Source organism: Mustelus asterias, chromosome 25 (assembly GCF_964213995.1).
Source record: "Mustelus asterias chromosome 25, sMusAst1.hap1.1, whole genome shotgun sequence".
Lineage (NCBI taxonomy): Eukaryota > Metazoa > Chordata > Chondrichthyes > Carcharhiniformes > Triakidae > Mustelus > Mustelus asterias.
Genome location: NC_135825.1, coordinates 48,923,449 through 48,949,303, shown reverse-complemented (window position 1 = coordinate 48,949,303; position 25,855 = coordinate 48,923,449). Strand labels below are relative to the sequence as shown.

Sequence of the window (25,855 nt, the reverse complement as noted above, 5' to 3'; positions counted from 1 at the left end):
TGGGTTATATACAGTCTCCAGATAAAGGCCAAAGTTTGCACCTTCCATTGAGTCAATTGTCCCATTGCTCTGCCCAGTCCCAATCACAGGGAGCTGACCCAGTTCAACACCCCTAATTATTCCCCCCTCCTTCACCAGCTCCGACACTCACCGCCTCCCGGACCCCCGGAGCATCGTAACCCTGGTCGAAATAGGGCAGCGCATCAACCACTACATCGCCGGCCACAGCCAGCGGGCCCGCCATCTTAACCGCCGTTCCAGTTCACTGCGCCTGCGCTCTGCTGCCAATAGAGCCGAGTGCGCCCGCGCTGCGCGACCGAAAGAGTCGAGTGCGCCTGCGCTGCGGTGCGAACGGAGCCGGGTGCGCCTGCGCCGTGCCGTGAAGGGAGCCGGGTGCGCCTGCGCTGTGCTGTGACCGGCGTCCAGTACGCACGCGCGGACCGGGTAGCGCCCACGCCTGCGCACCAGTCCCCTTCCATTTAGGGCATGTGCATACAGTATCAGTTTCCCAGTGAAGCACGTGCTGACAAGGGACATTCCCACCTGGAGTCTCCAGGAATTGAGGATCAGACTCCAGGATACTGTTTGTGTGCAACCCTGGAGAAACATCATTAAAAATATGTTTTTGTCGCTTTATTTTACTATTTCTCTTTCGCAATTAGAAATATTGAAAATAGGCATATTGAAAACAGGCTAAAATGACTGGCTGACCATGGGGGAATTTTCCAATTGGGTAATGAGGCAGTATGGTGGCAAGTGGTTAGCACTGTGCAGGAGAAAAAAGGGAGTTATCCCTGGTGTTTTGGCCAATATTTATCTCTCAAACAACAGGGCGGCACAGTGGTTAGCACTGCCCCTTCACAGCGCCAGGGACCCGGGTTCAATTCCCGGCTTGGGTCACTGTCTGTTTGCACATTCTCCCCGTGTCCACGTGGGTTTCCTCCGGGCGCTCTGGCTTCCTCCCACAGTCCAAAGATGTGCAGGTTAGGTGCATTGGCCATGCTAAATTGCCCCTTAGTGTCCCGGGATGCGTAGGTTAGAGGGATTCGTGGGGTAAATATGGGGTGTTACAGGAGTAGATTGTTGTCAATGCAGACTCGATGGCCAAATGGCCTCCTTCTGCACTGTAGGGATTCTATCATGAGATCTGAATGTGTAAATTGCTGAACAAAGATGAGCAAGAATCTGAGACAGATGGCCCTCGTGAGTTGGTAGTGGGCAAGGAAAGGGTTGGAAAGCAAGATATAAAGAAGTGGACAATTGAAACAATGGAAGAAATAACCGTTTTTAAATGTTAAGATAAATAAAATAAATGAAATTGGGGTGGAGATGGAGGAAAGAGTTCATACTCTGAAGTTGTTGAACACAATGTTCAGTCCGGAAGGCTGTAAAATGTCCAGTTGGAAGATGAGGTGCTGTTACTCCAGTTTGCGTTAGGGTTCAATAGAACATTGCAAAAGGCCAAGGACAAACATGTGGGCAGGAGAGCAGGGTGGTGTCTTGAAGTGGCAAGCAACAGGAAGGTCTGGGTCCTGCTTGCGGACGGACTGAAGGTGTTCTGCAAAGCCGTCACCCAGTCTGCGTTTGGTCTCTCGATGTGGAGGAGACCACAATGGGAGCAGTGAATGCAAGGACAGTTTTTGTCAATTCACACCCACCCCCCACCCATTGTATCAGTCTCATTCTATTTTCTTTTGTCTTCAGCCCTGACAAAGAGTCATCCAGACTCAAAACATTAGCTCCATTCTCTCTCCACAGATGCTGTCAGATTTTCTGAGATTTTCCACCATTTTCTGTTTTTGTTTCAGATTCCAGCATCCGCAGTATTTTCTATTACCAAAATTGAAGAGCTATATGCTGAATAAAATAATTGGCCTTGTTGTGTCAGAGTGACGGCACTATCTCATAGAAATCATAGAAATCATAGAAACCCTACAGTGCAGAAACAGGCCATTCGGCCCATCGAGTCTGCACCGACCACAATCCCACCCAGGCCCTATCCCCATATCCCTACACATTTACCCACTAACCCCTCTAACCTACACATCTCAGGACACTAAGGGGCAATTTAGCATGGCCAATCAACCTAACCCGCACATCTTTGGACTGTGGGAAGAAACCGGAGCACCCGGAGGAAACCCACGCAGACACGAGGAGAATGTGCAAACTCCACACAGACAGTGACCCGAGCCGGGAATCTCCTTGGACAGAAGACGATGGGACTCCTACAGTTGGCCTTGTAGTCCAGGGAGGGATGCTGACATCTCTTTGTGATATTCCCGATTCTGCGTTTACAGCTCCAGCAGCTGTGGAATGACAGAGCTGAGGCACGTCAACTGACTTGGATCAGCAGAGTCGTGGGGTCCAGCATCCCTCTGAGTGCCAGATCCCTGGGATATCCCTGCCTCTGCCTGCTGTGAATCATCAGCTATGAGGTTCTCACCAGTGAGTGAGCCAGAAGCCTGCCTACTAATCATTCCCACCAAGGTGGGAGTATCTGCACTGGTGCAGGGTGTGGGTGACAGCTGTGATGCGTCTTTAATGCTATTCTCTGAAATGTTCCCCTCAGAGTTGCACGGGTCCATGGTTTCCAGAGAGTGAGAGGATTTGCCAGGGTGGTTGTCTGACTAACTAGCAAGGCAAGTGAGATGGCGTTAGTGCAAGGCAGGGGTATAAGGATAGCAGCAACTGAACTCAGGTGAGGATGGCATCAAGGATGGCATCATGGCTGTGTAACTTGAGGGTAAACACAATAAGAAGTCTCACAACACCAGGTTAAAGTCCAACAGGTTTATTTGGTAGCAAAATCCACTAGCTTTCAGAGCGCTGCTCCTTCGTCAGGTAAGTGGGAGTTCTGTTCACAAACAGGGCATATAAAGACACAAACTCAATTTACAAAATAATGGTTGGAATGCGAATTTTTACAGGTAATCAAGTCTTAAAGGTACAGACATCTGACAGACAGGTGAGTGGAGAGAGTGTTAAGCACAGGTTAAAGAGATGTGTATTGTCTCCAGGACAGTTAGTGAGATTTTGCAAGCCCAGGCAAGTCGTGGGGGTTACAGATAATGTGACATGAACCCAAGATCCCGGTTGAAGCCGTCCTCATGTGTGCGGAACTTGGCTATCAGTCTCTGCTCAGCAACTCTGCGTTGTCATGTGTCGTGAAGGCCGCCTTGGAGAACACTTACCCGAAGATCAGAGGCCGAATGCCGGGATTCCTGGCTCAGGACACTCTCTGTGTGGAGTTTGCACATTCTCCTCGTGTCTGCGTGGATTTCCTCCGGGTGCTCCGGTTTCCTCCCACAGTCCAAAGATGTGCGGGTTAGGTTGATTGGCCATGCTAAAAAATTGCCCCTTAGTGTCCTAAGATGCGTAGGTTAGAGGGATTAGTGGGTAAATGTGTTGGGATAAGGGGTTGGGCCTGGGTGGGATTGTGGTCGGTGCAGACTCGATGGGCCAGATGGCCTCTTTCTGCATTGTAGGGATTCTATCATTTAGTAATTGATTTAAGTATGATATATGTACCAATGCATTGTGAGTTACATTACTGAAGATAATAGAATAGAATTTTGTAATTAAACTAGGTTTTAATAGGACATTAACAATTTTACAATAACTGCAAACAATGCTGAAAACAGATTTTTATTTAATTCAAGGGAGCCCAGAAGAGAACACACACATTCTGATGTTACAGTGAGCAGTTGTGTCAGTGTGCCAGCGGGCTTGGAGGATATAATCGATTTAAATGTGGGGCTACACTCAGTTGTATTGTTCATCATTAAATAATGGAACTGCTGGATTCTGAGAGATTATCGGTGAGGTAGATGCTGCACTCTGATTACCTCTGGAATTTAAAACTTCCATTATCAAAGATGTCTCTGCAGCTGTACTTCCCAAACTCCAACATTTACCCCAGCTATTTTGATGCTGTGCAATATTTTTATTTCATCGAATAACAAACTCAACTTATAACAACAATTTATTTTTGTATAGCAGTTTTAACATAGTCCATCCAAACGGCAAACACAGAGGTGTGCACTAGATGAGATTGTGCACGAGTGCCTGTGAATCTCACCCACATGTGCCTGTTCCATTGACTGTTACCATACACTACATGTCAGCACGAAAACACCAACTGTATTCACCATAGGCTTGTGGTGAGGTACTGTAACATTGTGATATCAGGATAATTACAAGACTGTAACTGTATCGGGCCACTGTAAAAAGGGGAGATGGTGTGTAGTGGCTTGGTCAGTGGACTACTAATCCAGAGGCCCAGGCTAATTCTCTGAGGACCTGGGGTCAAATCCCACCACAGCTGCTGGTGGAATGTAAATTCAATTAATTAATATAAAATCTGGAAATCTAAGCTAGCCTCAGTAACGGCAACTAACATCAATTGTCATAGAAATCCATCTGGTTCACTAATGTCATTTAGGGAAGGAAATCTGCTGTCCTTACCCGGTCTGGCCTACATGTGACTCCAGACCCACAGCAATGTGGGTGACTCTTGACTGCCCTGTGAAATGGCCGAGCAGACCACTCAATTGTAGTGATGAAAGATTGGGCAGCAAATGCTGCCCTTGCTGGTAATGTCAACATCCCATGAGTGAAAAAAAAATTAAAAATGCAGATCTGATTTTACAAAAGGGTGGCATAGTAGTTGGCACTGATGCCTCACAGCGCCTCACAAAAGGGTGGCATAGTAGTTGGCACTGACGCCTCACAGCGCCTCACTTTAACCTGGTGTTGTGAGATTTCTTACTGTGCCCACCCCAGTCCAACACCGACATCTCTACATCACAGCGCCAGGGATCCGGGTTCAATTCCAGCCCCGGGTGACTGTGTGGAGTTTGCACATTCTCCCCGTGTCTGCTTGTGTTTCCTCCATGTGTTCCGGTTTCCTCCCACAGTCCAAAAATGTGTAGGTTAGGTGGATTGGCCATACCAGATTGACCCTTGGTGTCAAGGGGCTAGCAGGGTAAATACATGGGGTTATGGGAATAGGGCCTGGGTGGGATTGTTGCCATTGCAGGCTGGATAGACCAAATGGCCTCCTTCCGCACTGTAGGGATCCTATGATTCTATGAAAATGTCTAGTGCATATCTTACTGATGGGAGCTGGAGCTGTGCTCTAAGGATTCATAATGTTACAGCCTCTGTCAGCAGATAAAAGAAAATAACAATGTAACCTAACTGAACCTTATCAAGCATGTATTTGAGCTTTTGGAAATGTGACCCCTCCCCTCTTCCGTTTGATCACGGCAAACTGATGTCCTTCTGAAAAAACCTCCCGCTGACTGCTCAGTGAGGTAGCAGTCAGAGTGCTGCACTGAGCTCGGGAGAGGGAAAAACCAGCCAGTGTTCCTGCCCTTCCTCATCATCCTGTGGGACCCCCTGCCGCAATGTGCAAATCTGTGAATGTAGATTGAGAAAAGGATTGGCAGCAGCTATGATGCCCCCCACGGTTAAATGGCCAGCAGGCTAACCTCATGCGTGAAGAATCACCACTGGGCCACAGCACTGGACAGCTGCTGACACCAATGGACAGTAACCTAGCAACTTGAGTGGGAGGGAGGGAGGGAGGGATGAAACGTCCTTTCTCTTCATTGCAAATAAGAATAAGGTGCACAGATGAAGTGCCGGAGAATGTGGGACTGTCAGTGCTGATAGAGAATACCTCCAGTACATACAGCGTGTACACTGAGCCCCACGTCTTCCTCCAGGTTGTGATTTACAAGGGTGGATACAGTGGAATGCCCCATTCACATTGCTAACTCTGTGGGGGAGGCAAGATCTTCTCGTGACACGAAATGGCACTTTGTCAGCTGAGATCAGGATGTCAGGCAGCCATTGCCATTCAGAATGTTTCATTCAGTGCCAATTTGACCAGCAACTTACACCCCGATCTCCCCAAATTGGTCCCGGCAGGATTCGCACCACCTGAACTGTCACTTGGATGTCAGATTTTGGCAACTTCTAGGTCCTATGTTGTCTCTAATTAGCCCCACAGAAAAGGTCTCACAGACCTCCCGCAGTTTATAGTAAGGACGAGGCTTCAGGAGGCAGTATCACTGGGGAAAGCATGAAACTTAGCTTAGACAGTTTGCATACAGGGATTCTCTTGTTTGCTTTCAAGAAAGTTCTGACAAAACATTCGTCTTTTGATGATGTGACTTGGCTTGAGCCAAATTCTAATCTTTTCTTGCCTTGATTGCGTTTTAGCCATCTCTTAAAGAGCACCATATGGTGTATAACACTCCTATATTTAGACAAAGTGCTCTGCGTTTGAATGGCAATTTGACTGAACTTAGTCACAGGTATGGCAGTGAGCATTAGAGATGATATGGAGGATGCTTCTGCTGTCGTCCTGCTGGGTCTGCTAGCAAATGAATTCCCCAGTGGCGAACTGAATCTAAAGGAGCAGTAAAGGTCCTAGGTTTGTGAAAAGAAAAATAATAAAAGGATAAAATAAAACATTGAAAGGAACATTGAAACAGGAATGGCTCATTCAGCCCATCACGTCTATTCGGCCATTCAATTAGATGATAGCTAATCTGTATGTAGAGAACTGTGACAATGTCAATGCAATGTACTCACTTTAACTCACTGCTACCAAGCAAAAATATATCAATTTTAGTGCTGAAATTTTCAATTTATCCATGTGAAGCCGCGCTTTCTGATATCATCACCAGACTCATTTTTTAAAATGTTATTAGTGTCACAAGAAGGCTTACATTAACACTGCAATGGAGTTACTGTAAAAATTCCCTAGTCACCACACTCTGGCGCCTGTTCGGGTACACTGAGGGAGAATTCAGCATGGCCAATGCTCCTAACCAGCACGTTTTTCAGATTGTGGGAGGAAACCAGAGCACCCGGAGGAAACCCACGCAGACACGGGGAGAACGTGCAGACTCCGCACAGACAGTGACCCAAGACGGAAATCGAACCCGGGTTCCTGGCGCTGAAGGGAGCTGTGCCAACCACTGTGCCAACTGTGCCGCCCAACTTGAACATTATTCCCCTTGTTTTGTACTCTCTGATCCCAGGAAATCTTTTCTCTTCACTTAGTCTATCAAATCTTTAATGCCCTTTAATCTTCTACACTGAAGTGAATGCAGTCAGTGCAAACTGTCCTTATAATGTAACCTTTTTAGGCCCGGTATCGTTCTGGTGAATCTGTCCTGCACCCAGGTCATTATAACCTTTCCTGCAGTGCAGTGCTCAGAGCCAAATGCAGTATTCCAGAAAGAGATCCCCGTTCACATTACCACATTGCTGCAAAGGTTGTGGCTGGATTGGCAACACTGTTAAATTGTGCTCTGTAATTGCTCAAGCTTTTCCTTTAGCTGTCATTGAAAGTGACTGCTGTCACAAACACCTACTCTAGTGGCTCTCATCAGGCTCCCGTGATTATGCAGCAATCTGTCAGTCATCCAGGTCTCCAGTGAATGAAGGCCACTTGTGCGCTGCTAATGAGGGGTGCTCAATGCATTTCCCTGAAACTGACTGGCAGCAGCCTGCCACTCAACACAGACCTTATATCAGAGCTGGATTTTTATATGATGCTCGGCTTTGCCCACACTGCAGAGGTGTTGAGACCTCTGCACCGACACAGTTATTGTACACATGAATGAGCAAGGACTCCATAAATAATGTCCACGCAAATGTTTTGTAATGTTCTGAGTGTCATTATTAAGCGCACAATAACTCTGTCTCCACATGTGATTCATTCTTTCAGTTTTAGTCTGCCGTGCCCAGAGATGCTGAGAGACATACTATATGGTCACAGGTTGAACATAAATATGGAAGGAAGTCATAAAGCCATAGAATCCCTACAGTGCAGAAGGAGGCCATTCGATCCATCAAGTCTGCACCGACCACAATCCCACCCAGGCCTTATTCCCGTAACCCTTCATATTTACCCTGTTAATTCCCCTGACACTAGGGTTAATTTAGCATGGCCAATCAACCTAACCCGCACATTTTTGTACTGTGGGAGGAAACCGAAGCACTCGGAGGAAACCCACGCAGACACGGGGAGAACGTGCAAACTCCACACAGACAGTGACCCGAGGCCGGAATTGATCCCGGGTCCCTAGCAGTGCTAACCACTGTGCCAAGCCATGACCGATTACTCCATTGCATAACCCACTGTACTGCTGGAACACAAGGGTAAATCCTTCACGCAAACCAGCCTCCCATCCATTGACTCCGTCTACACTTCCCGCTGCCTCGGCAAAGCAGCCAGTATAATTAAGGACCCCACACACCCCGGACATTCTCTCTTCCGCCTTCTGTCGGGAAAAAGATACAAAAGTCTGAGGTCACGTACCAACCGACTCAAGAACAGCTTCTTCCCAGACTTTTGAATGGACCTACCTCGCATTGAGTTGATCTTTCTCTACACCCTAACTATGACTGTAACACTACATTCTGCACTCTCTTGTTTCCTTCTCTATGATTTCCTCCCACAGTCCAAAGATGTGCGGGTTAGGTTGATTGGCTATGCTAAAATTGCCCCTTAGTGTCCTGAGATGCGTAGGTTAGAGGGATTAGTGGGTAAATGTGTAGGGATATGGGGATAGGGCTGGGTGGGATTGTGGTTGGTGCAGACTCAATGGGCCAGATGGCCTCTTTCTGCACTGTAGGGTTTCTATGATTCTATGAATGGTATGTCTTTTTTGTATAGCGCGCAAGAAACAATACTTTTCACTGTATGTTAATACATGTGACAATAATAAATCAAATCAAATCAAAAAGGAAGGTGAATATAGTTTATATGGTTAATGCTTATATAGTTAAAGTTTATATTGTTCATTTATGTAGTTGAAGCCAATCTGGGAAGGGAGCATGGGACGTGGGCATCACTGGCAAGGCCAGCATTTATTGCCCATCCCCACTGCTCCAACCACCTGGTTTGCTCGGCCATTTCACAGGGCAGTTAAGAGTCAACCACGGGTGTGGAATCACATATAGGCCAGACTGGGTAAGGACAGCAGATTTCCTTCCCTAAAGGATATGAGCAAAGAAGGTGGGCTTTTAAAAAATCAATGCTAGTTGAATCAAAATTACTGAGACTAACTTTTAATTTCAGACTTTTTTATTCATTAAATTAAAATTTTAAGGGTTACCATGGTGGGATTTGAACCTCTGTCGCCGGGCTATGAGCCTGGCCCTCTGGATGACCATTCTACTTCCAGAATTGTGGGGCTTTAGTTAGTATTTGTTTGCTTCACCCTTCATGTGGTGTAACATTTATGATGAAGAATACCTGCCACGCAGAATATAGAGATCATGGGTTTGCTACACTGCTGAATGAGACTGAGGAACAAGCAGAAGCAACTCTCGCACCAATAGGGTAGTTCCACCATCTCGACCCCGACACTGGGTAGGAGCATGAAACTCACATAAATACAATCCCCAACTATGTGACTTCTTTAAAACGCCCTTGCCTGTGTGAAAAGGATAATGAGCAAACTTTCCCTTGGAGGGAGAAGAGCCAAGTATCTCTGTTTTAATAACATCACAGGCATTTTGGTCTCGTCAGATAGACCAGTTGTGCAAACATTCCTGCACTGAGGCCGTGTAGAAATTGCAGGCTGGATTTTAAAATCAAATTTTTGAAAGTGGTCATTGGTTGGCAACATTTGAATCATGGAATCCCTACAGTGCAGAAAGAGGCCATTTGGCCCATTGAGTCTGCACCGACCATGATCCCACCCAGGCCCTATCTCCGAAACCCCACATATTTACTCCGCCAATCCCTCTAACATACACATCCCAGGACACTAAGGGACAATTTAACATGGCCAATCAACCTGACCAGCACGTCTTTGGGACTGTGGGAAGAAACCGGAGCACCTGGAGGAAACCCACGCAGACACGAGGAGAATGTGCAAACTCCACACAGACAGTGACCCAAGCCGGGAATCGAACCCAGGTCCCTGGAGCTGTGAAATCATAGAATCCCTACAGTACAGAAGGAGGCCATTTGGCCCATCGAGTCTATACAGACCACAATCCCACCCAGGCCCTATCGAGTCTATACAGACCACAATCCCACCCAGGCCCTATCGAGTCTATACAGACCACAATCCCACCCAGGCCCTATTCCCGTAACCCTCATTTTCCCTGCTAATAATTAGGGTCAATTTAGCATAGCCAATCAACCTAACCCGCACATTTTTGTACTGTGGGAGGAAACCAGAGCAACCGGAGGAAACCCACGCAGACATGGGGAGAACGTGCAGAGTCCACAGAGACAGTGACCCAACGTTGGAATCGAACCCGGGTCCCTGGCGCTGTGAGGCAGCAGTGCTAACCACTGTGCCACCATGCAGCCAGCAGTGCTAACCACTAAGATATAAGTGAAGCTACAAAGCAATGGGGAAGAAGACAAAAGTAATCAACAAGTGATGGTTAGACAGTGCCAGGCTTGCATTGGAGAAGTCTGGAGATCAGTGATGGGCAACCTGCAGCCTGGGGGCCTATCTGGGTTCTGAGTGAGGCCCACTTGCAGTGTTACCACATTCCTCTGATATCTTTTCATGTAGTTTTTTTTCCTACCAGTATGACTGAAGTGATGCACACATAAAGCAAGAACAATTGAGGTAAGAAGGGTGGGGGGGTGGCATTGCTAGTCAGGGAAAATTTTACAGCAGTGCTCAGGCAGGACAGATTAGAGGGCTTGTCTACCGAGGCCATATGGGTGGAGCTGAGAAACAGGAAAGGTATGACCACATTAATGGGGTTGTATTATAGACCACCCAATAGTCAGCGAGAATTGGAGGAGCAAATCTGCAGAGAAATAGCAGACAACTGCAGGAAACATAAAGTTGTGATAGATGGGGATTTTAATTTTCCACATATAGATTGGGACTCCCATACTGTTAAAGGTCTAGACGGGTTAGTTTGTAAAATGTGTTCAGGAAAATTTTCTAAATCAATATATAGAGGTACCAACTCGACAGGATGCAATATTAGATCTCCTATTAGGAAACGAGTTAGGACAAGTGACGGAAGTGTGTGTAGGGGAACACTTTGGTTCCAGGGATCATAACGCCATTAGTTTCAACTTGATCATGGATAAAGATAGATCTGGTCCTTGGGTTGAGGTTCTAAACTGGAAAAAGGCCAAATTTGAAGAAATGAGAAAGGATCTAAAAAGCGTGGATTGGGACAGGCTGTTCTCTGGCAAGGATGTGATTGGTAAGTGGGAGGCCTTCAAAGGAGAAATTTTGAGAGTGCAGAGTTTGTATGTTCCTGTCAGGATTAAAGGCAAAGTGAATAAGAATAAGGAACCTTGGTTCTCGAGGGATATTGGAACTCTGGTAAAGAAGAAGAGAGAGATGTATGACATGTATAGGCAACAGGGAGCAAATAAGATGCTTGAGGAGTATAAAAAGTGCAAGAAACTACTTAAGAAAGAAATTAGGAGGGCTAAAAGAAGACATGAGGTTGCTTTGGCAGACAAGGTGAAGGATAATCCTAAGAGCTTCTACAGGTATATTAAGAGCAAAAGGATAGTAAGGGATAAAATTGGTCCTCTTGAAGATCAGAGTGGTCGGCTATGTATGGAACCAAAAGAAATGGGGGAGATATTAAATGGGTTTTTTGTATCCGTATTTACTAAGGAAACTGGCATGGAGTCTATGGAAATAAGGCAAACAAGTAGGGAGGTCATGGAACCTATACAGATTAAAGGGGAGGAGGTGCTTGCTGTCTTGAGGCAAATCAGAGTAGATAAATCCTCAGGACCGGACAGGGTATTCCCTCGGACCTTGAAGGAGACTAGTGTTGAAATTGCAGGGGCCCTGGCAGATATATTTAAAATGTCGGTATCCACGGGTGAGGTGCCGGATGATTGGAGGATAGCTCATGTTGTTCCGATGTTTAAAAAAGGATCAAAAAGTAATGTGGGAAATAATAGGCCGGTAAGTTTGACGTCAGTAGTAGGTAAATTATTGGAAGGAGTACTGATAGGATCTACAAATATTTGGATAGACAGGGACTTATTAGGGAGAGTCAACATGGCTTTGTGCGCGGTAGGTCATGTTTAACCGACCTACTAGAGTTTTTCGAGGAGGTTACCCGGAAAGTGGATGAAGGGAAGGCAGTGGATGTTGTCTACATGGACTTTAGTAAGGCCTTTGACAAGGTCCCGCATGGGAGGTTAGTCAGGAAGGTTCAGTCGCTAGATATACATGGAGAGGTAGTAAATTGGATTAGACATTGGCTCAATGGAAGAACACAGTAAGAGTTTTAACAACACCAGGTTAAAGTCCAACAGGTTTATTTGGTAGCAAATGCCATTGGCTTTCGGAGCGCTGCTCCTTCGTCAGATGGAGTGGAAATCTGCTCTCAAACAGGGCACAGAGACACAAAATCAAGTTACAGAATACTGATTAGAATGCGAATCTCTACAGCCAACCAGGTCTTAAAGATACAGACAATGTGAGTGGAGGGAGCATTAAGCACAGGTTAAAGAGATGTGTATTGTCTCCAGACAGGACAGCCAGTGAGATTCTGCAAGTCCAGGAGGCAAGCTGTGGGGATTACTGGTAGTGTGACATAAACCCAACATCCCAGTTTAGGCCGTCCTCATGTGTGCGGAACTTGGCTATCAGTTTCTGCTCAGCGACTCTGCGCTGTCGTGTGTCGTGAAGGCCGCCTTGGAGAACGCTTACCCGAAGATCAGAGGCTGAATGCCTGTGACCGCTGAAGTGCTCCCCCACAGGAAGAGAACAGTCTTGCCTGGTGATTGTCGAGCGGTGTTCATTCATCCGTTGTCGTAGCATCTGCATGGTTTCCCCAATGTACCATGCCTCGGGACATTCTTTCCTGCAGCGTATCAGGTAGACAACGTTGGCCGAGTTGCAAGAGTAGGTACCGTGTACCTGGTAGATGGTGTTCTCACGTGAGATGATGGCATCCGTGTCGATGATCCGGCACGTCTTGCAGATGTTGCTGTGGCAGGGTTGTGTGGTGTCGTGGTCACTGTCGTGGTCGTGGTTACAGTATTCTGTAACTTGATTTTGTGTCTCTGTGCGCCGTTTGAGAGCAGATTTCCACTCCATCTGACGAAGGAGCAGCGCTCCGAAAGCTAATGGTATTTGCTACCAAATAAACCTGTGGGCTTTAACCTGGTGTTGTTAAAACTCTTACTGCATTTACCCCAGTCCAACGCCGGCATCTCCACATCAATGGAAGAAGCCAGAGAGTGGTAGTGGAGGATTGCTTCTCTGAGTGGAGGCCTGTGACTAGTGGTGTGCCACAGGAATCAGTGCTGGGTCCATTGTTGTTTGTCATCTATATCAATGATCTGGATGATAATGTGGTAAATTGGATCAGCAAGTTTGCTGATGATACAAAGATTGGAGGTGTAGTGGACAATGAGGAAGGTTTTCAAAGCTTGCAGAGGGATTTGGACCAGCTAGAAAAATGGGCTGAAAAATGGCAGATGGAGTTTAATGCAGACAAGCGTGAGGTATTGCACTTTGGAAGGACAAACCAAGGTAGAACATACAAGTTAAATGGTAGGACACTGAAGAGTGCAGTAGAACAGAGGGATCTTGGAATACAGGTACATAATTCCCTAAAAATGGCGTCACAGGTAGATAGGGTCGTAAAGAGTGCTTTTGGTACATTGGTCTTTATAAATCAAAGTATTGAGTATAGGAGTTGGAATGTTATGGTGAGGTTGTATAAGACATTGGTGAGGCCGAATTTAGAGTATTGTGTGCAGTTTTGGTCACCTAATTACAGGAAGGATATTAATAAGGTTGAAAGAGTGCAGAGAAGGTTTACAAGGATGTTGCCAGGACTTGAGAAACTGAGTTACAGAGAAAGGTTGAATAGGTTAGGATTTTATTCCCTGGAGCGTAGAAGAATGAGGGGAGATTTGATAGAGGTGTATAAAATTATGATGGGTATAGATAGAGTGAATGCAAGCAGGCTTTTTCCACTGAGGTTAGGGGAGAAAATAACTAGAGGACATGGGTTAAGGGTGAGGGAGGAAAAGTTTAAAGGGAATATTACGGGGGGCTTCTTCACACAGAGAGTGGTGGGAGTGTGGAATGAGCTGCCAGATGAAGTGGTGAATGCGGGCTCACTTTTAACATTTAAGAAAAACTTGGACAGGTACATGGATGAGAGGGGTGTGGAGGGTTATGGTCCAGGTGCAGGTCAGTGGGACTAGGCACAAAAATGGTTCGGCACAGGCAAGAAGGGCCAAAAGGCCTGTTTCTGTGCTGTAATGTTCTATGGTTCTATGTGTGCTGATTGCTCACAACATTAACTGTGAGAGCTGTGTGCTCCCTCTGTGTCCAAAGTGTAAATATTTCTTTTGTTTTTACCATTTGAAGTTGATAGTAATTCTATTAATATATAAACATAGAAACATAGAAAAGTACAGCACAAAACAGGCCCTTCGGCCCCACAAGTTGTGCTGAACATATCCCTACCTTTTAGGCCTACCTATAACCCTCCATCCTATTAAGTCCCATGTATTCATCCAGGAGTCTCTTAAAACACCCGATTGAGTTTGCCTCCACCACCACTGACGGCAGCCGATTCCACTCGCCCACCACCCTCTGTGTGAAAAACTTCCCCCTAACATCTCCCCTGTACCTACCCCCCAACACCTTAAACCTGTGTCCTCTCGTAGCAGCCATTTCCACCCTGGGAAAAAGCCTCTGAGAGTCCACCCGATCTATGCCTCTCAACATCTTATATACCTCTATTAGGTCTCCTCTCATCCTACGTCTCTCCAAGGAGAAAAGACCGAGCTCCCTCAGCCTATCCTCATAAGGCATGCCACTCAATCCAGGCAACATCCTTGTAAATCTCCTCTGCACCCTTTCAATCTTTTCCACATCCTTCCTGTAATGAGGCGACCAGAACTGAGCACAGTACTCCAAGTGGGGTGTGACGAGGGTCTTATATAGGTGCATCATTATCCCCGGACTCCTAAACTCAATCCCTCGATTGATAAAGGCCAGCACACCATACGCCTTCTTAACCACCTTCTCCACCTGCGGGGCCGATTTTAGAGTCCTATGGACTCGGACCCCAAGGTCCTTCTGATCCTCTACCGTACTAAGAGTCTTTCCCTTTATATTGTACTCCTTCATCCCATTCGACCTGCCAAAATGGACCACGATGCATTTATCTGGGTTGAAGTCCATCTGCCACTTCTCCGCCCAGTCTTCCATCCTATCTATGTCCCTCTGTAACTTCTGACATCCCTCCAGACTATCCACAACCCCACCAACCTTCGTGTCGTCGGCAAACTTACCAACCCATCCCTCCACTTCCTCATCCAGGTCATTTATGAAAATGACAAACAGCAAGGGTCCCAGAATAGATCCGTGGGGCACAACTCTGGTGACCGACCTCCAATTAGAAAAAGACCCATCTATACACACTCTCTGCCTCCTTTGGGCAAGCCAGTTCTAGATCCACAGAGCAGCAGCCCCTTGGATCCCGTGCCCTCTCACTTTTTCGAGAAGCCTTGCATGAGGACCTTATCGAATGCCTTGCTAAAATCCATATAAACCACATCTACCGCTTTCCCTTTGTCAATGCGTTTAGTCACATTTTCAAAGAACTCCACCAGGCTCGTAAGGCACGATCTGCCTTTGACAAAGCCATGCTGAGTATTCTTGAGCATACTAAACCTCTCTAAATGCTCATAAATCTTGTCCCTCAGGATCTTGTCCATCAGCTTACCAACCACTGAGGTTAGACTCACCGGTCGGTAATTTCTTGGGCTATCCCTATTCCCCTTCTTGAAAATAGGAACCACATCCGCAATCCTCCAATCCTCCGGCACCTCTCCCAACTCCATTGACGACGCAAAGATCATCGCCAGAGGCTCTGCAATCTCTTCCCTAAACGATTAAGCATTTTCTATAACTTGTGTATTAAATGTATTTAATCTTTTCCATGGCATCACAGTTAGTGAACAAGCCTGATTTCAATCTTCTGGCCCACTGGGATGAAGGAGGGCCACTCATGCCTCGGTTGCCCATCACTGCCGTGGATTATAGAACGAGCTCCACCTCAGGACTTGATGGCCAAGGAAGGTGTGTTCAGAACACAACAAAAAAGGTTGGAGGTCAACCCGCAATTCCTTTCAACACATGCCAGTTACAAGGGGATATGAGTAGGCGGGATCCCTGGTCAGCCATGTGATGGAAAGAATGTTGGCGCCTCTACCATCATGATCCATAGCTCTCGATTACAATATGCACGTCAAAGTGCTTGTTGCCATGTCAACGCAGACACTCTGAGTGAACTGTAACACTCCACCGCCAGATTGTAGGAGGAACGATGACATTGGGTGTGTGTGTGTGTGTGTGTGTGTATATATGTGTGTGTGTGTGTATATGTGTGTGCGTGTGTGTGTGTGAACTCACTCAGCTTCCCTTCTCCCTGTCCCACCACCATCCACACAGGGAACAGCTGAAAAACTGCTTACCTTTGGCCCAGCAAGAACAGTGAAAATCAGCAGAGGGCAGGTGAATGGATGAATCAGATCAAATTATTTCACATTGAGATGTTGGTGAATGGTTGGAGTGGACTGTTCATTAGGGCGGCACGGTGACACAGTGGTTAACACCGTTGCCCCACAGCACCAGCGACCTGGGTTCAATTCTGGCCCTGGGTCACTGTCTGTGTGGACTCTGCACACCCTCCCTGTGTCTGTGTGGGTTTCCTCTGGGTGCTCCGGTTTCATCTCACAGTCCAAAGGTGGATTGGCCATGCTAAATTGTCCCTTAATGTCCCAATGTGTGTGTGGTGAACCATAGATGGTTGCCACTATGGGTACTGAACCATAGATGGTTATCACTATGGGTACTTGTACATATGTTACTCTTGTTACTGTTGGGGTTAGGGTTGGGGTGTTCTACCTGTTGGTATTGTTCTGTGGTACACTCCGGTTGGCTCCGCCTTCCTATAGGAGTATAAAGGTCACTGCGCTGCCTGGTGACCCTTTAGTCTGGGATTGTATTGTTATGCAGTATGCTCCATTCTTGTTACTAATAAAAGCCTTTATTTCCCGGGTACGATCCAGCCTCCCGAGTGATTTAATCGCGCATCAGTGTGTAGGTTAGGGGAATTAGTGGGGTAAAGATGTGGGGATAGGGTCTGGATGGGATGCTCTGTTGGAGAGTCAGTACAGACTCGATGGGCAAAATGGCCTCCTTTAGCACTGTAGGGATTCTATGGAATCATTATGTGACCTCCTGCCTCCAACCTGACAATCCGAGTTCCCTCAGTTTCAATGTTGTCATGAGCAAGAATAGCTGTGTTCTAAATACATTTTTCATGTCCCTCTGTTTTCTTTACCCCTGTGTTGCCCACAGCGGTGTCAAGGAAATTAATCTTTAATTAATCCGGCAAAGACCCAGTAGGCCAGCTCGCCTCCTGCTGTGCTGTAATATAACTTGATAATTACTGGAGAGTCCAGGACCATCCTGGAGCGTTTGCACACCTCCTGCTCAGGGTGGCGAGCATGGCGGTATCAAGAGTGAAATAGACTGATATTTGATTAAATGTTTGACACCAAGTTGCTCTGAAACGACCTTCATTGGTCCTGTGAATTCCTATAGAGATAATTTTAATATAAAAAAGATTGCTGATAAAAAAACAAAGACTGAGCTTCTTCCCTCCCTGTGGATTTCAGTCATGTACTTTCTGCATGTTGCTGAGAAACAGACATACTATCAAAGCTTTTCAAGAACAAGAACAAAGAACGATACAGCACAGGAACAGGCCCTTCGGCCCTCCAAGCCCGCGCCGCTCCCCGGTCCAGGATTGAATCCTGAATCCAGGATCCCCGCCCAATTTTCCAGCCTATCTACATCCTAATATCCTATCCACCGAGCTGTCCCTCACAGCTACGATGCTTTGTTCATCACAACCTATTAACTCATCCCCACCCCCCCCCCCCCATTCCAGACCATGTGATCTCCAGGGAGAGGCGAAAACCCAGAGTGAAAACCCTTTCATCTTGCACTCTTCAGGACTGATGCATAAATACCAATTGTAAAGGGAACAACAATTTGTACTGCATGGAATGAGAGTCCTGACTGTTTGGCAAGTGGATTCTGAATGGGAGAGGTATTGCCATGGAGAATGCACCAGGGAACGGTAAACTGCCAAGCTTTTGTTGTAATTTGATCTATCAGAATTAGCCTGCCTGGTTTGAATTTATACAAAAGTTGACAGTTAACTGTTCCCTAATACATTCTTCATGACAATATCTCTTCCAATTAGAGTCCAGTTGTTAATCAATCACAAATCTCTTCCCGTGCAGCATAAATCATTGTTCCCTTTACAAGTGGTATTCTTGCATCTGTTCTGATGAGTGCAAGATGAAACACTTCGACAGTATGTCTTTTTATTGAACAGTACTCATCGACTTTATGAGTCATTAGCATAGAGCTTTTACCTGCTGTTGTTAAGAATGGAAAACTTTGGTGTTTATTTGTGAAAAAAACTGTTAACTCTGATTATTCAACACATTTTATATTTGCAATGTTCTCTAAAGTGTCTGTACTACTGCACCAGTTCTGCATCTATTGTGCATTGGACAACATTCAAGCTGAATAAGGCTGTGCAGTGAATAAGAAAGCAGCAGTCTTGTGAGTATGAAAACATGACTTTCCGTTTCAGTACGTGATCTACGCACAGGAACTCAGCACATTGCTATAGGACAGTGGACTTGCAGTTCCTGACAGTAACAAATGTCCATAAGCATTCAAGTATTCTAAATATCACATTAGCCTCAGTCACTGTGTCAGATTCATTTGTACGTAGTGTTAATACAGCAACATGTGGCTTGTCTTATTTCCAAATGTGTATTAAAGTATTCAACGGACTAGTAAAGTGCACACAATTCTAGGTCTAAATACACTGTTGAATCACTTGATGGTCAAATGTGCACCATGTTACTTGCAGTCCCAAATCTATGTACAAGTACTCAATGGACCACCCCTCCCAATGGCTGTTATCTGATTGGTAAACCTCGGAGATATCAGCACTCTTATAATTCTGGCCTCCTCAGCTCTCCAGTTTTAATTTGTACATTATTGGTAACCAAGTTTTAAGCTGCCTAGGCTCAAAGTCCCTGTGAAGTGCATGGGGTGATTTTATTAATTTAAAGGCACGATATAAATACAAGTCATTGTTCATTGGCCCAGTACAGTGCATGATACAGTGCTTTTTTTTACTCATTCGTGGAACATGGACGTCGCTGGCTGGCCAACGTAGTTGCCCTTGAACTGAACGCCTTGCTAGGCCATTCCAGAGGGCAGTTGAGAATCAACAACGTTGCTGTGGCTCTGGAGTCACATGTAGGCCAGGCCAGGTAAGGATGGCAGATTTCCTTCTCTACAGGATATTAGTGAACCAGATGGGTTTTTCTGACAATCGGCAATGGTTTCATGGTCATTAGTAGATTCTTAATTCTAGATATTTTCTATTAAATTCAAATTCCACCCTCTGCCGTGGCAGGATTCGAACCTGGGTCCCCAGAACATTAGCTGAGCTTCTGGATGAATAGCTAGGGATAATACCACCAGGCCATCATCCCCTATCAGTGGTGCCAAGTACATTGTATCAGCTTCAATACTGTAAGTGATATGTTTGCTTTTATTCTCAGCATCGTATCCACATATGTCCCTTGGATGTGATAAGGTTGTATTGTGACAATGCACGTGCTGTCAATGTGAGGATTGCAATTCGCAGTCCAAAAGCTGGATCCAAATCCAGGGTACAACCGATTGCAGGTTGCCTTCATGTGGTAGAAGCCATAAAGCAAGAATCAAGCCCCTGTCTAAAACTTCCAATGCTTCAGTGAAGCACTCTTTTTGTCTAATGCCTATCAACGCCATCAGAGCCACACCTGCTAGCACAGGCCATGCATATGTCAGAGTGATCTGATATACTTAAATGAGTCCAAGGTCAGAATAAAATGAAACAGTTATACATAGATCCCTTCCTGGTTAAAACTGGAGACCATTGAGTACTGGAGAACTTTGGCCTTGGCAGGAAACATTCCATACTTGAAGGAGTCTGGATGGAGCAGAGACTCTGCGGAAGGAGAAAACAAACATGCCTGAATATACAAGTTCACATTAACATGAGACTAGAGCCATCAAAGATTCAGAAGAGGGAATGGCCAACATCTTCCTCAACTGACCTCAGGAATTTGAATGGAAATGGGCATCGCGTCAAAGGGTCTTTTACATAATTCGAAAGAACTGCAGGGAATTCATTGTCCTGGTCAATATGTATCCCTTAGTTACCTCATAAAAATTACCAGATTATCTGGTGGGGATGGGCGGGGGTGGGGGCGGGGGGGGGGGGGGGGCGGGGGGGCACGCAGGGAGGATTTTCCGCCCCAATTTCAGCAGGCGGGAATGGCAGAGGGGGCAGAGGTTCGAGGGGGAGTCACAAAATGGTGGTTACACTGACGAGATTTCCCCGCTCAATTGTCCCCCCCCCCCCCCCCCCACCCCCCCGCACCAGTGACTGGTACCCTGCTTAAATTAATTTAAGTATAATTAGCGGACCTCCCCACACAGACAAAAGTACCCCCCTCCTCCCCTGGCCTCGTGGGCGGGTTGACATCACACCGTTGGGGTTCGTAATTGGTGAACAGCTGTGGATCCTACAGTAAAACAGTGATTACACTTTCAGACGACTTAATTGACTCAAAAGCAATTTGACACATATGGTGGTCATGAAAAGTGATACATGAATGTAAATCTTTCTTTTTTCTCTGCAAAATGGCCAGTCGGCCCATCCAGCTCAATGATCCAGAACGGCCTGGATCATTGTGTTCCACTCCTGCCTCAGCTCAGGGCCTAAATGTCTCTCTAATCTACAATGAATTAGAAATCTGTCCACTTAATTTTTTTGGGTGGCACGGTGGCACAGTGGTTGGCACTGCTGCCTCACAGCGCCAGGGACCCAGGTTCAATTTCAGCCTCAGGTCACTGCCTGTGTGAAGTATGCACGTTCTCCCCATGTCCGCGTGGGTTTCCTCCGGGTGCTGCGGTTTCTTCCCACACTCCAATGATGTGCAGGTTAGGTGGATGAGCCATGGGAAATGCACGAGGTTACGGGGATAGGGAGGAGGAGAGGGCCTGCGTGGATGCTTTTTCGGAGTGTCAGTGCAGGCTCGATGGGCTGAATGGCCTCCTTGTGCACTGTAGGGATCCTCACTACACTTTGTTCAACTTTGTGATGGGATGTATAAATCTGACATCTGTGTCAGAGAAACAGAATGCTCGGGGGGTGAGATTTTCCAGCCGAGTTCGCCCCAAGACCGGAAAATCCTGTCTGAGGTGAATGGATCTTTGCATTGTCCATGTCCCGCCTGCTACAATTCCCGTGGTGGGCAAAATGGGAAAATTCCTAGGTTTCTAGACTCAATCATATAGAATGGCCATTTGGGTGAGATACCAGACCTCTTGATCCTGTTATGGGCAGGGCAGAGATGATAGGAATGGCTCCTGTTTTCCCACCTCTCAACTGACCCCAGAGTGTTTTAAAAAGAAAAATGTGTTTAACCCCCGTGTCCTGTAACTGTGGAACAGACAAAGGACAAGTTTTCTTGTAAGTTCTTAAAAGGAAGACCGGGTTCTCCGGTTTCCTCCCACACTCCAAAGATGTGCAGGTTAGGTGGATTGGCCATGCTAATTGCCCCTTAGTGTCAGGGGGACTAGCTAGAGTAAATGGGGTTATGGGGATAGGGCCTGGGTGGGATTGTGGTCGGTGCAGACTCAATGGGCCGAATGGCCTCCTTCTGCACTCTTGCAGGATTCTGCAGGATTCTAAGACAAATGTGTATTATCCAACAGCCAAATATATATATGCAACCACACCCACTCACACACTCAAGAAAAGATCATACATTTAGTTCTTAAGAGTTCAAGAGTTCTTTGTCTCTCTCTAGGGTGAAGCTTTGATACTTCTTTGGTCAACATGATGTTTTAAAAAGATGGCTTCGCTGTTGGATAGAGTTTACAGGCAATGGTTTCTCTTGCTCATCACCAGGCAAGGTGTGATATTGAATCTCTGCAGCTAAACCCTGCTCCCGTTCTCAGAGAGATCAAGGTCAACTCAAATCCCTGACGACTGAAGTTTCTTATGTAACATGAGATTGAAATATAAAGTTTAAAGTTTATTTATTAGTCACAAGTAGGCTTACATTAACACTGCAATGAAGTTACTGTGAAAATCTCCAAGTCGCCACACTCCTGTTCAGGTACGCTGAGGAAGAATTTAGCATGGCCAATTCACCTAACCAGCACGTTTTTTGGACTGTGGGAGGAAACTGGAGCACCCGGAGGAAACCCACGCAGACACAGGGAGAATGTGCAGACTCCACACAGACAGTGACCCAAGCCAGGAATCGAACCTGGGTCCCTGGCGCTGTGAGGCAGCAGTGCTAACCACTGTGTCACCATGCCACCACCATACTGACTGCACAAAGATAAAAAAATAACCACACTCCTTTATTCCGCCAACATCAAAACCGTATAAACTTGCAAGGGAAAGTGTAACTTCAAGAAACAAACTATTTCCAGAGAATATTCATCGTCAATGCTCCAGATCCCAGTCCTACTCTGGGCCTCAGCTCCTCAACACAACGAATCACTAGACTGCTTCTGCTGCCCAGCTGCTGGCTGCAGTCCTTCTCTCCTCTCCCTCCATAAAGCTTCTCAGACTCAGTGGTGCTGCCAGTTTGCCTGACGGTCTCTAATTCTCCTTCCTTGCTCCTTAGCCGCCTCACGGGTCTTCCGGTTGCCCTAGACCCCTGCCACCCTCACAGGTCCTGGATTTTCCCTTGCTGCTTTCTGTGTTGCCTCATGACATCTTGCCCCACCTCCTCGGTTTGTCAAGGACCCTGCTTCCTATGGGAAGGTTCCACAGGGGACAACCAGTTCCTGCTCTCCCCCACCAACTGTCATGTGACCAAATCACCTTTTCCATTGTCCTTACAGATGTCGAAACCCTTCTCAAACACTGGGGTCTGAGTATTGGCCATTCACATACCATCCTGTCTCTTCACACCCTTGCTCTGGATTTCAAGTCTGCAGTTGAAAGTCTGTGAACAGCATTGTAAAACTAGGTTTATTTAACTGTTTGGAGAAGGGCAGCCATTAACCCCAGGAAGCGTTTTTCACATTTTTAATGATGATGTCAAGACTTGTCCAGACACAAAGATTAGCTCAGGTATTGCAGGAAAGAAAAGGTCACCTGAACTCTCAACTCCATTTTATTTTAAAGTAAAGGGTGCAATTCTCATATTTTTTATCTAAGTGACGGTGACAGGTGTTCCAGTGGTGCCGTTCCCGCTGGCCAGAATGGCTTGAACCTACATCTGATTCCGTGCTTGAATCTTCATTGGTTATGCAGGGGTGAGCATCTCACCAAATCACCTGGGGGGTCGGGAGCTGATTCGTCCGCCCGGCATCAGCTGCTGGGTTTGAAGGTCTGGCCGCTATATTTAAACACCAGTCCAGCACACTCGCGTCACTCTCTCCCGTCCACCTGTCTTCAATGGACCGTGCAGGATGCCAGCAACCCAGAGGCAAAAGGCTAGCAGGTACAAGAAGAAGTCTGTACCCTGATTCCCAACCACCATGCTATATCCTGTTACCTGTGATGACCTTGGCGGGCGTCCTCTGGTGGTCTGAGTCTTGAGGGGCCCCAGCCTGAAATGGGTCTCCTGCTCTGGGACAGAAGCGTCCTCAGTGGCTTGCGCTACTGGAGTGGGTGCAGGCACGGGCAGAGGGGTCTCGGGGCGGCTGCACACACTTGGAGTGTCCTGAGCGGAGACCCCAGGGATGTGACCCCAATTCTAAACTTGAAATACACTGCACCCGTGTGTGTGTGTGTGTGTGTGCACGCACATGCATGTGTGCGTGCGCATGCATGTGTGTGTGTGCGTGCGTGTGCGCATCTGTGTGTGTGTGTGTGCGTGTGCACATCTGTGTGTGTGTGTGTGTGTGCGTGCGCGTGCATGCACTGGTGGAGGGTGTGGGTGAGCACTATGATGGTTCGCCGTGTGCCCGCTCATCTTCTGGCATGCTCTGGGGGCTGGGAGTGTCGCTCAGGTGGATGGATAGTCTCGATCTGTTGGAGGCAGATTTGAGGAGTCCGGGTACTCCTCTTCCTCCTCCCCAGGGAGACTCCGGGAGGCACAGCAACCTGACCTCTCTGGCCTGGGAGACAGATGTCCACGAGGGCAGCGTGGTTGGAAACGTGCCAAACATGCCACGCAGGACAGGAAGCGGATGAATGATCTCATCCACTCCGCCCGGGTAAATCCTCTCTCAGCATCAAACTCTCATCATGGCTTCATGTACTCAAATGGCTGCACACTTCATGGATCTCACACATCCATTAGCGGGGCCACACATCATCACTCATTCTCTCAGAGATCCCTTCACACATCATCACCATCCCATCTGCCTTGTTGCTCACACTCCATCCTCTGGTCCTCCTGGGGAAGTCCCACCATCAGAGGAGACATGCATCTCACCCAACCTCTCCTCTACCCCCTCTGATCACATTGCCTTTCCTTCAACTTCATATGGGCCAAGCTGCTTCACAACAAATGTGAGTGAGCCCCGACTTGGGGAAGGACAACAGAGCTCATTGTTGCCCTCACGGAGTGTGAGGAGGCTGCCACAGGCCTTGCTGGGGAGGACAGCGATCGCTCTGTGGCGGAGGGAGATTGGTCTCTGCCTACAACCTATTTTTTATTCATTCGTGGGACATGGGTGTCACTGGCTGGCCAGCATTTATTGCCCATCCCTAGTTGCCCTTGAGAAGGTGAGCTGCCTTCTTGAATCGCTGCAGTCCATGTGCTGTGGGTTAACCCATAATGCCATTAGGGAGGGAATTCCAGGGAAACCTGATACTGATCTCAGCTCCATCCCTTCATCAAATCCTGACAATCACAGTGAGTCACAGCTTCAGTTTATCACAGGCTCCCGCAGAGCGAGACCATCCATTCACCTGAGCAACACTCGCAGCCCCCAGAGCATGTCGGAAGATGAGAGAGCTCATGAAGAACCATCATAGTGCTCACCCACACCCTCTGCCAGCACAGAGAGACACATACACACGCACGCACACACACACATATCCATACACACATACGCACACCCACACACACACACACATGGGTGCAGTGTATTTCAAGTTTAGAATTGGGGTCACATCCCAGGGGCCTCCACTCAGCACACACCAGAGGACGTACGCCAAGGTCATCACAGGCAACAGGACATAGCAGTCAGCCTCCACCTCTGTAGTGTAGTGGTATGGTTCCTGCTCTGGCCAAGACCGCAAGAAACTACAAAGTGTTGTGAATATAGCCCAGTCCATCACGCAAACCAGCCTCCCATCCATTGACTCCAACTCCGTTTACACTTCCCGCTGCCTCGGAAAAGTAGCCAGCATAATCAAGGACCCCGGACATTCTCTCTTCTGCCTTCTTCCATCAAGAAAAAGATACAAAAGTCTGAGAACACGTACCAACTGACTCAAGAACAGCTTCTTCCCTGCTGCCATCAGACATTCGAATGGTCCTATCATATTTTAAGTTGATCTTTCTCTACACCCTAGCTATGACTGCAACACCACATTCTGCACGCTTTCCTTTCCTTCTCCCCTATGTACTCTATGAATGCTATGTTTGACTGTACAGCGTGCAAGAAACAATACTTTTCACTGTATCCCAATACATGTGACAATAATAAATCAAATCAAATCAGAAATTATTATATGATCTCACATCACTATTGTTCCTCCCTGGACT

The 25,855-nt window shown here is 46.9% G+C and overlaps 2 protein-coding genes across 4 annotated transcripts in view; both read right to left on the bottom strand.

The window, feature by feature from the left end:
* bcas2 (BCAS2 pre-mRNA processing factor) overlaps positions 1-295 on the bottom strand; it is a 29,574-nt gene extending 29,279 nt beyond the window's left edge. Inside the window, exon 1 of one of the 2 annotated variants that reach the window (XM_078197969.1) lies at positions 152-295. In XM_078197969.1, coding sequence (XP_078054095.1) covers positions 152-244 — 93 coding nt within the window. In that variant the 5' untranslated portion in view covers positions 245-295. The remainder of the gene's footprint in view (positions 1-151) is intronic. The other variant, XM_078197970.1, reaches the window with a different exon arrangement.
* Positions 296-18,525: 18,230 nt separating this feature from the next.
* The window catches only part of LOC144479165 (ras association domain-containing protein 8-like), a 94,110-nt gene continuing 86,780 nt past the window's right edge, over positions 18,526-25,855 (bottom strand). For both annotated transcript variants that reach the window (XM_078197758.1, XM_078197757.1), the window contains exon 5: positions 18,526-20,109. In XM_078197758.1, the coding sequence (XP_078053884.1) occupies positions 20,000-20,109 (110 nt within the window). In that variant the 3' untranslated portion in view covers positions 18,526-19,999. The remainder of the gene's footprint in view (positions 20,110-25,855) is intronic.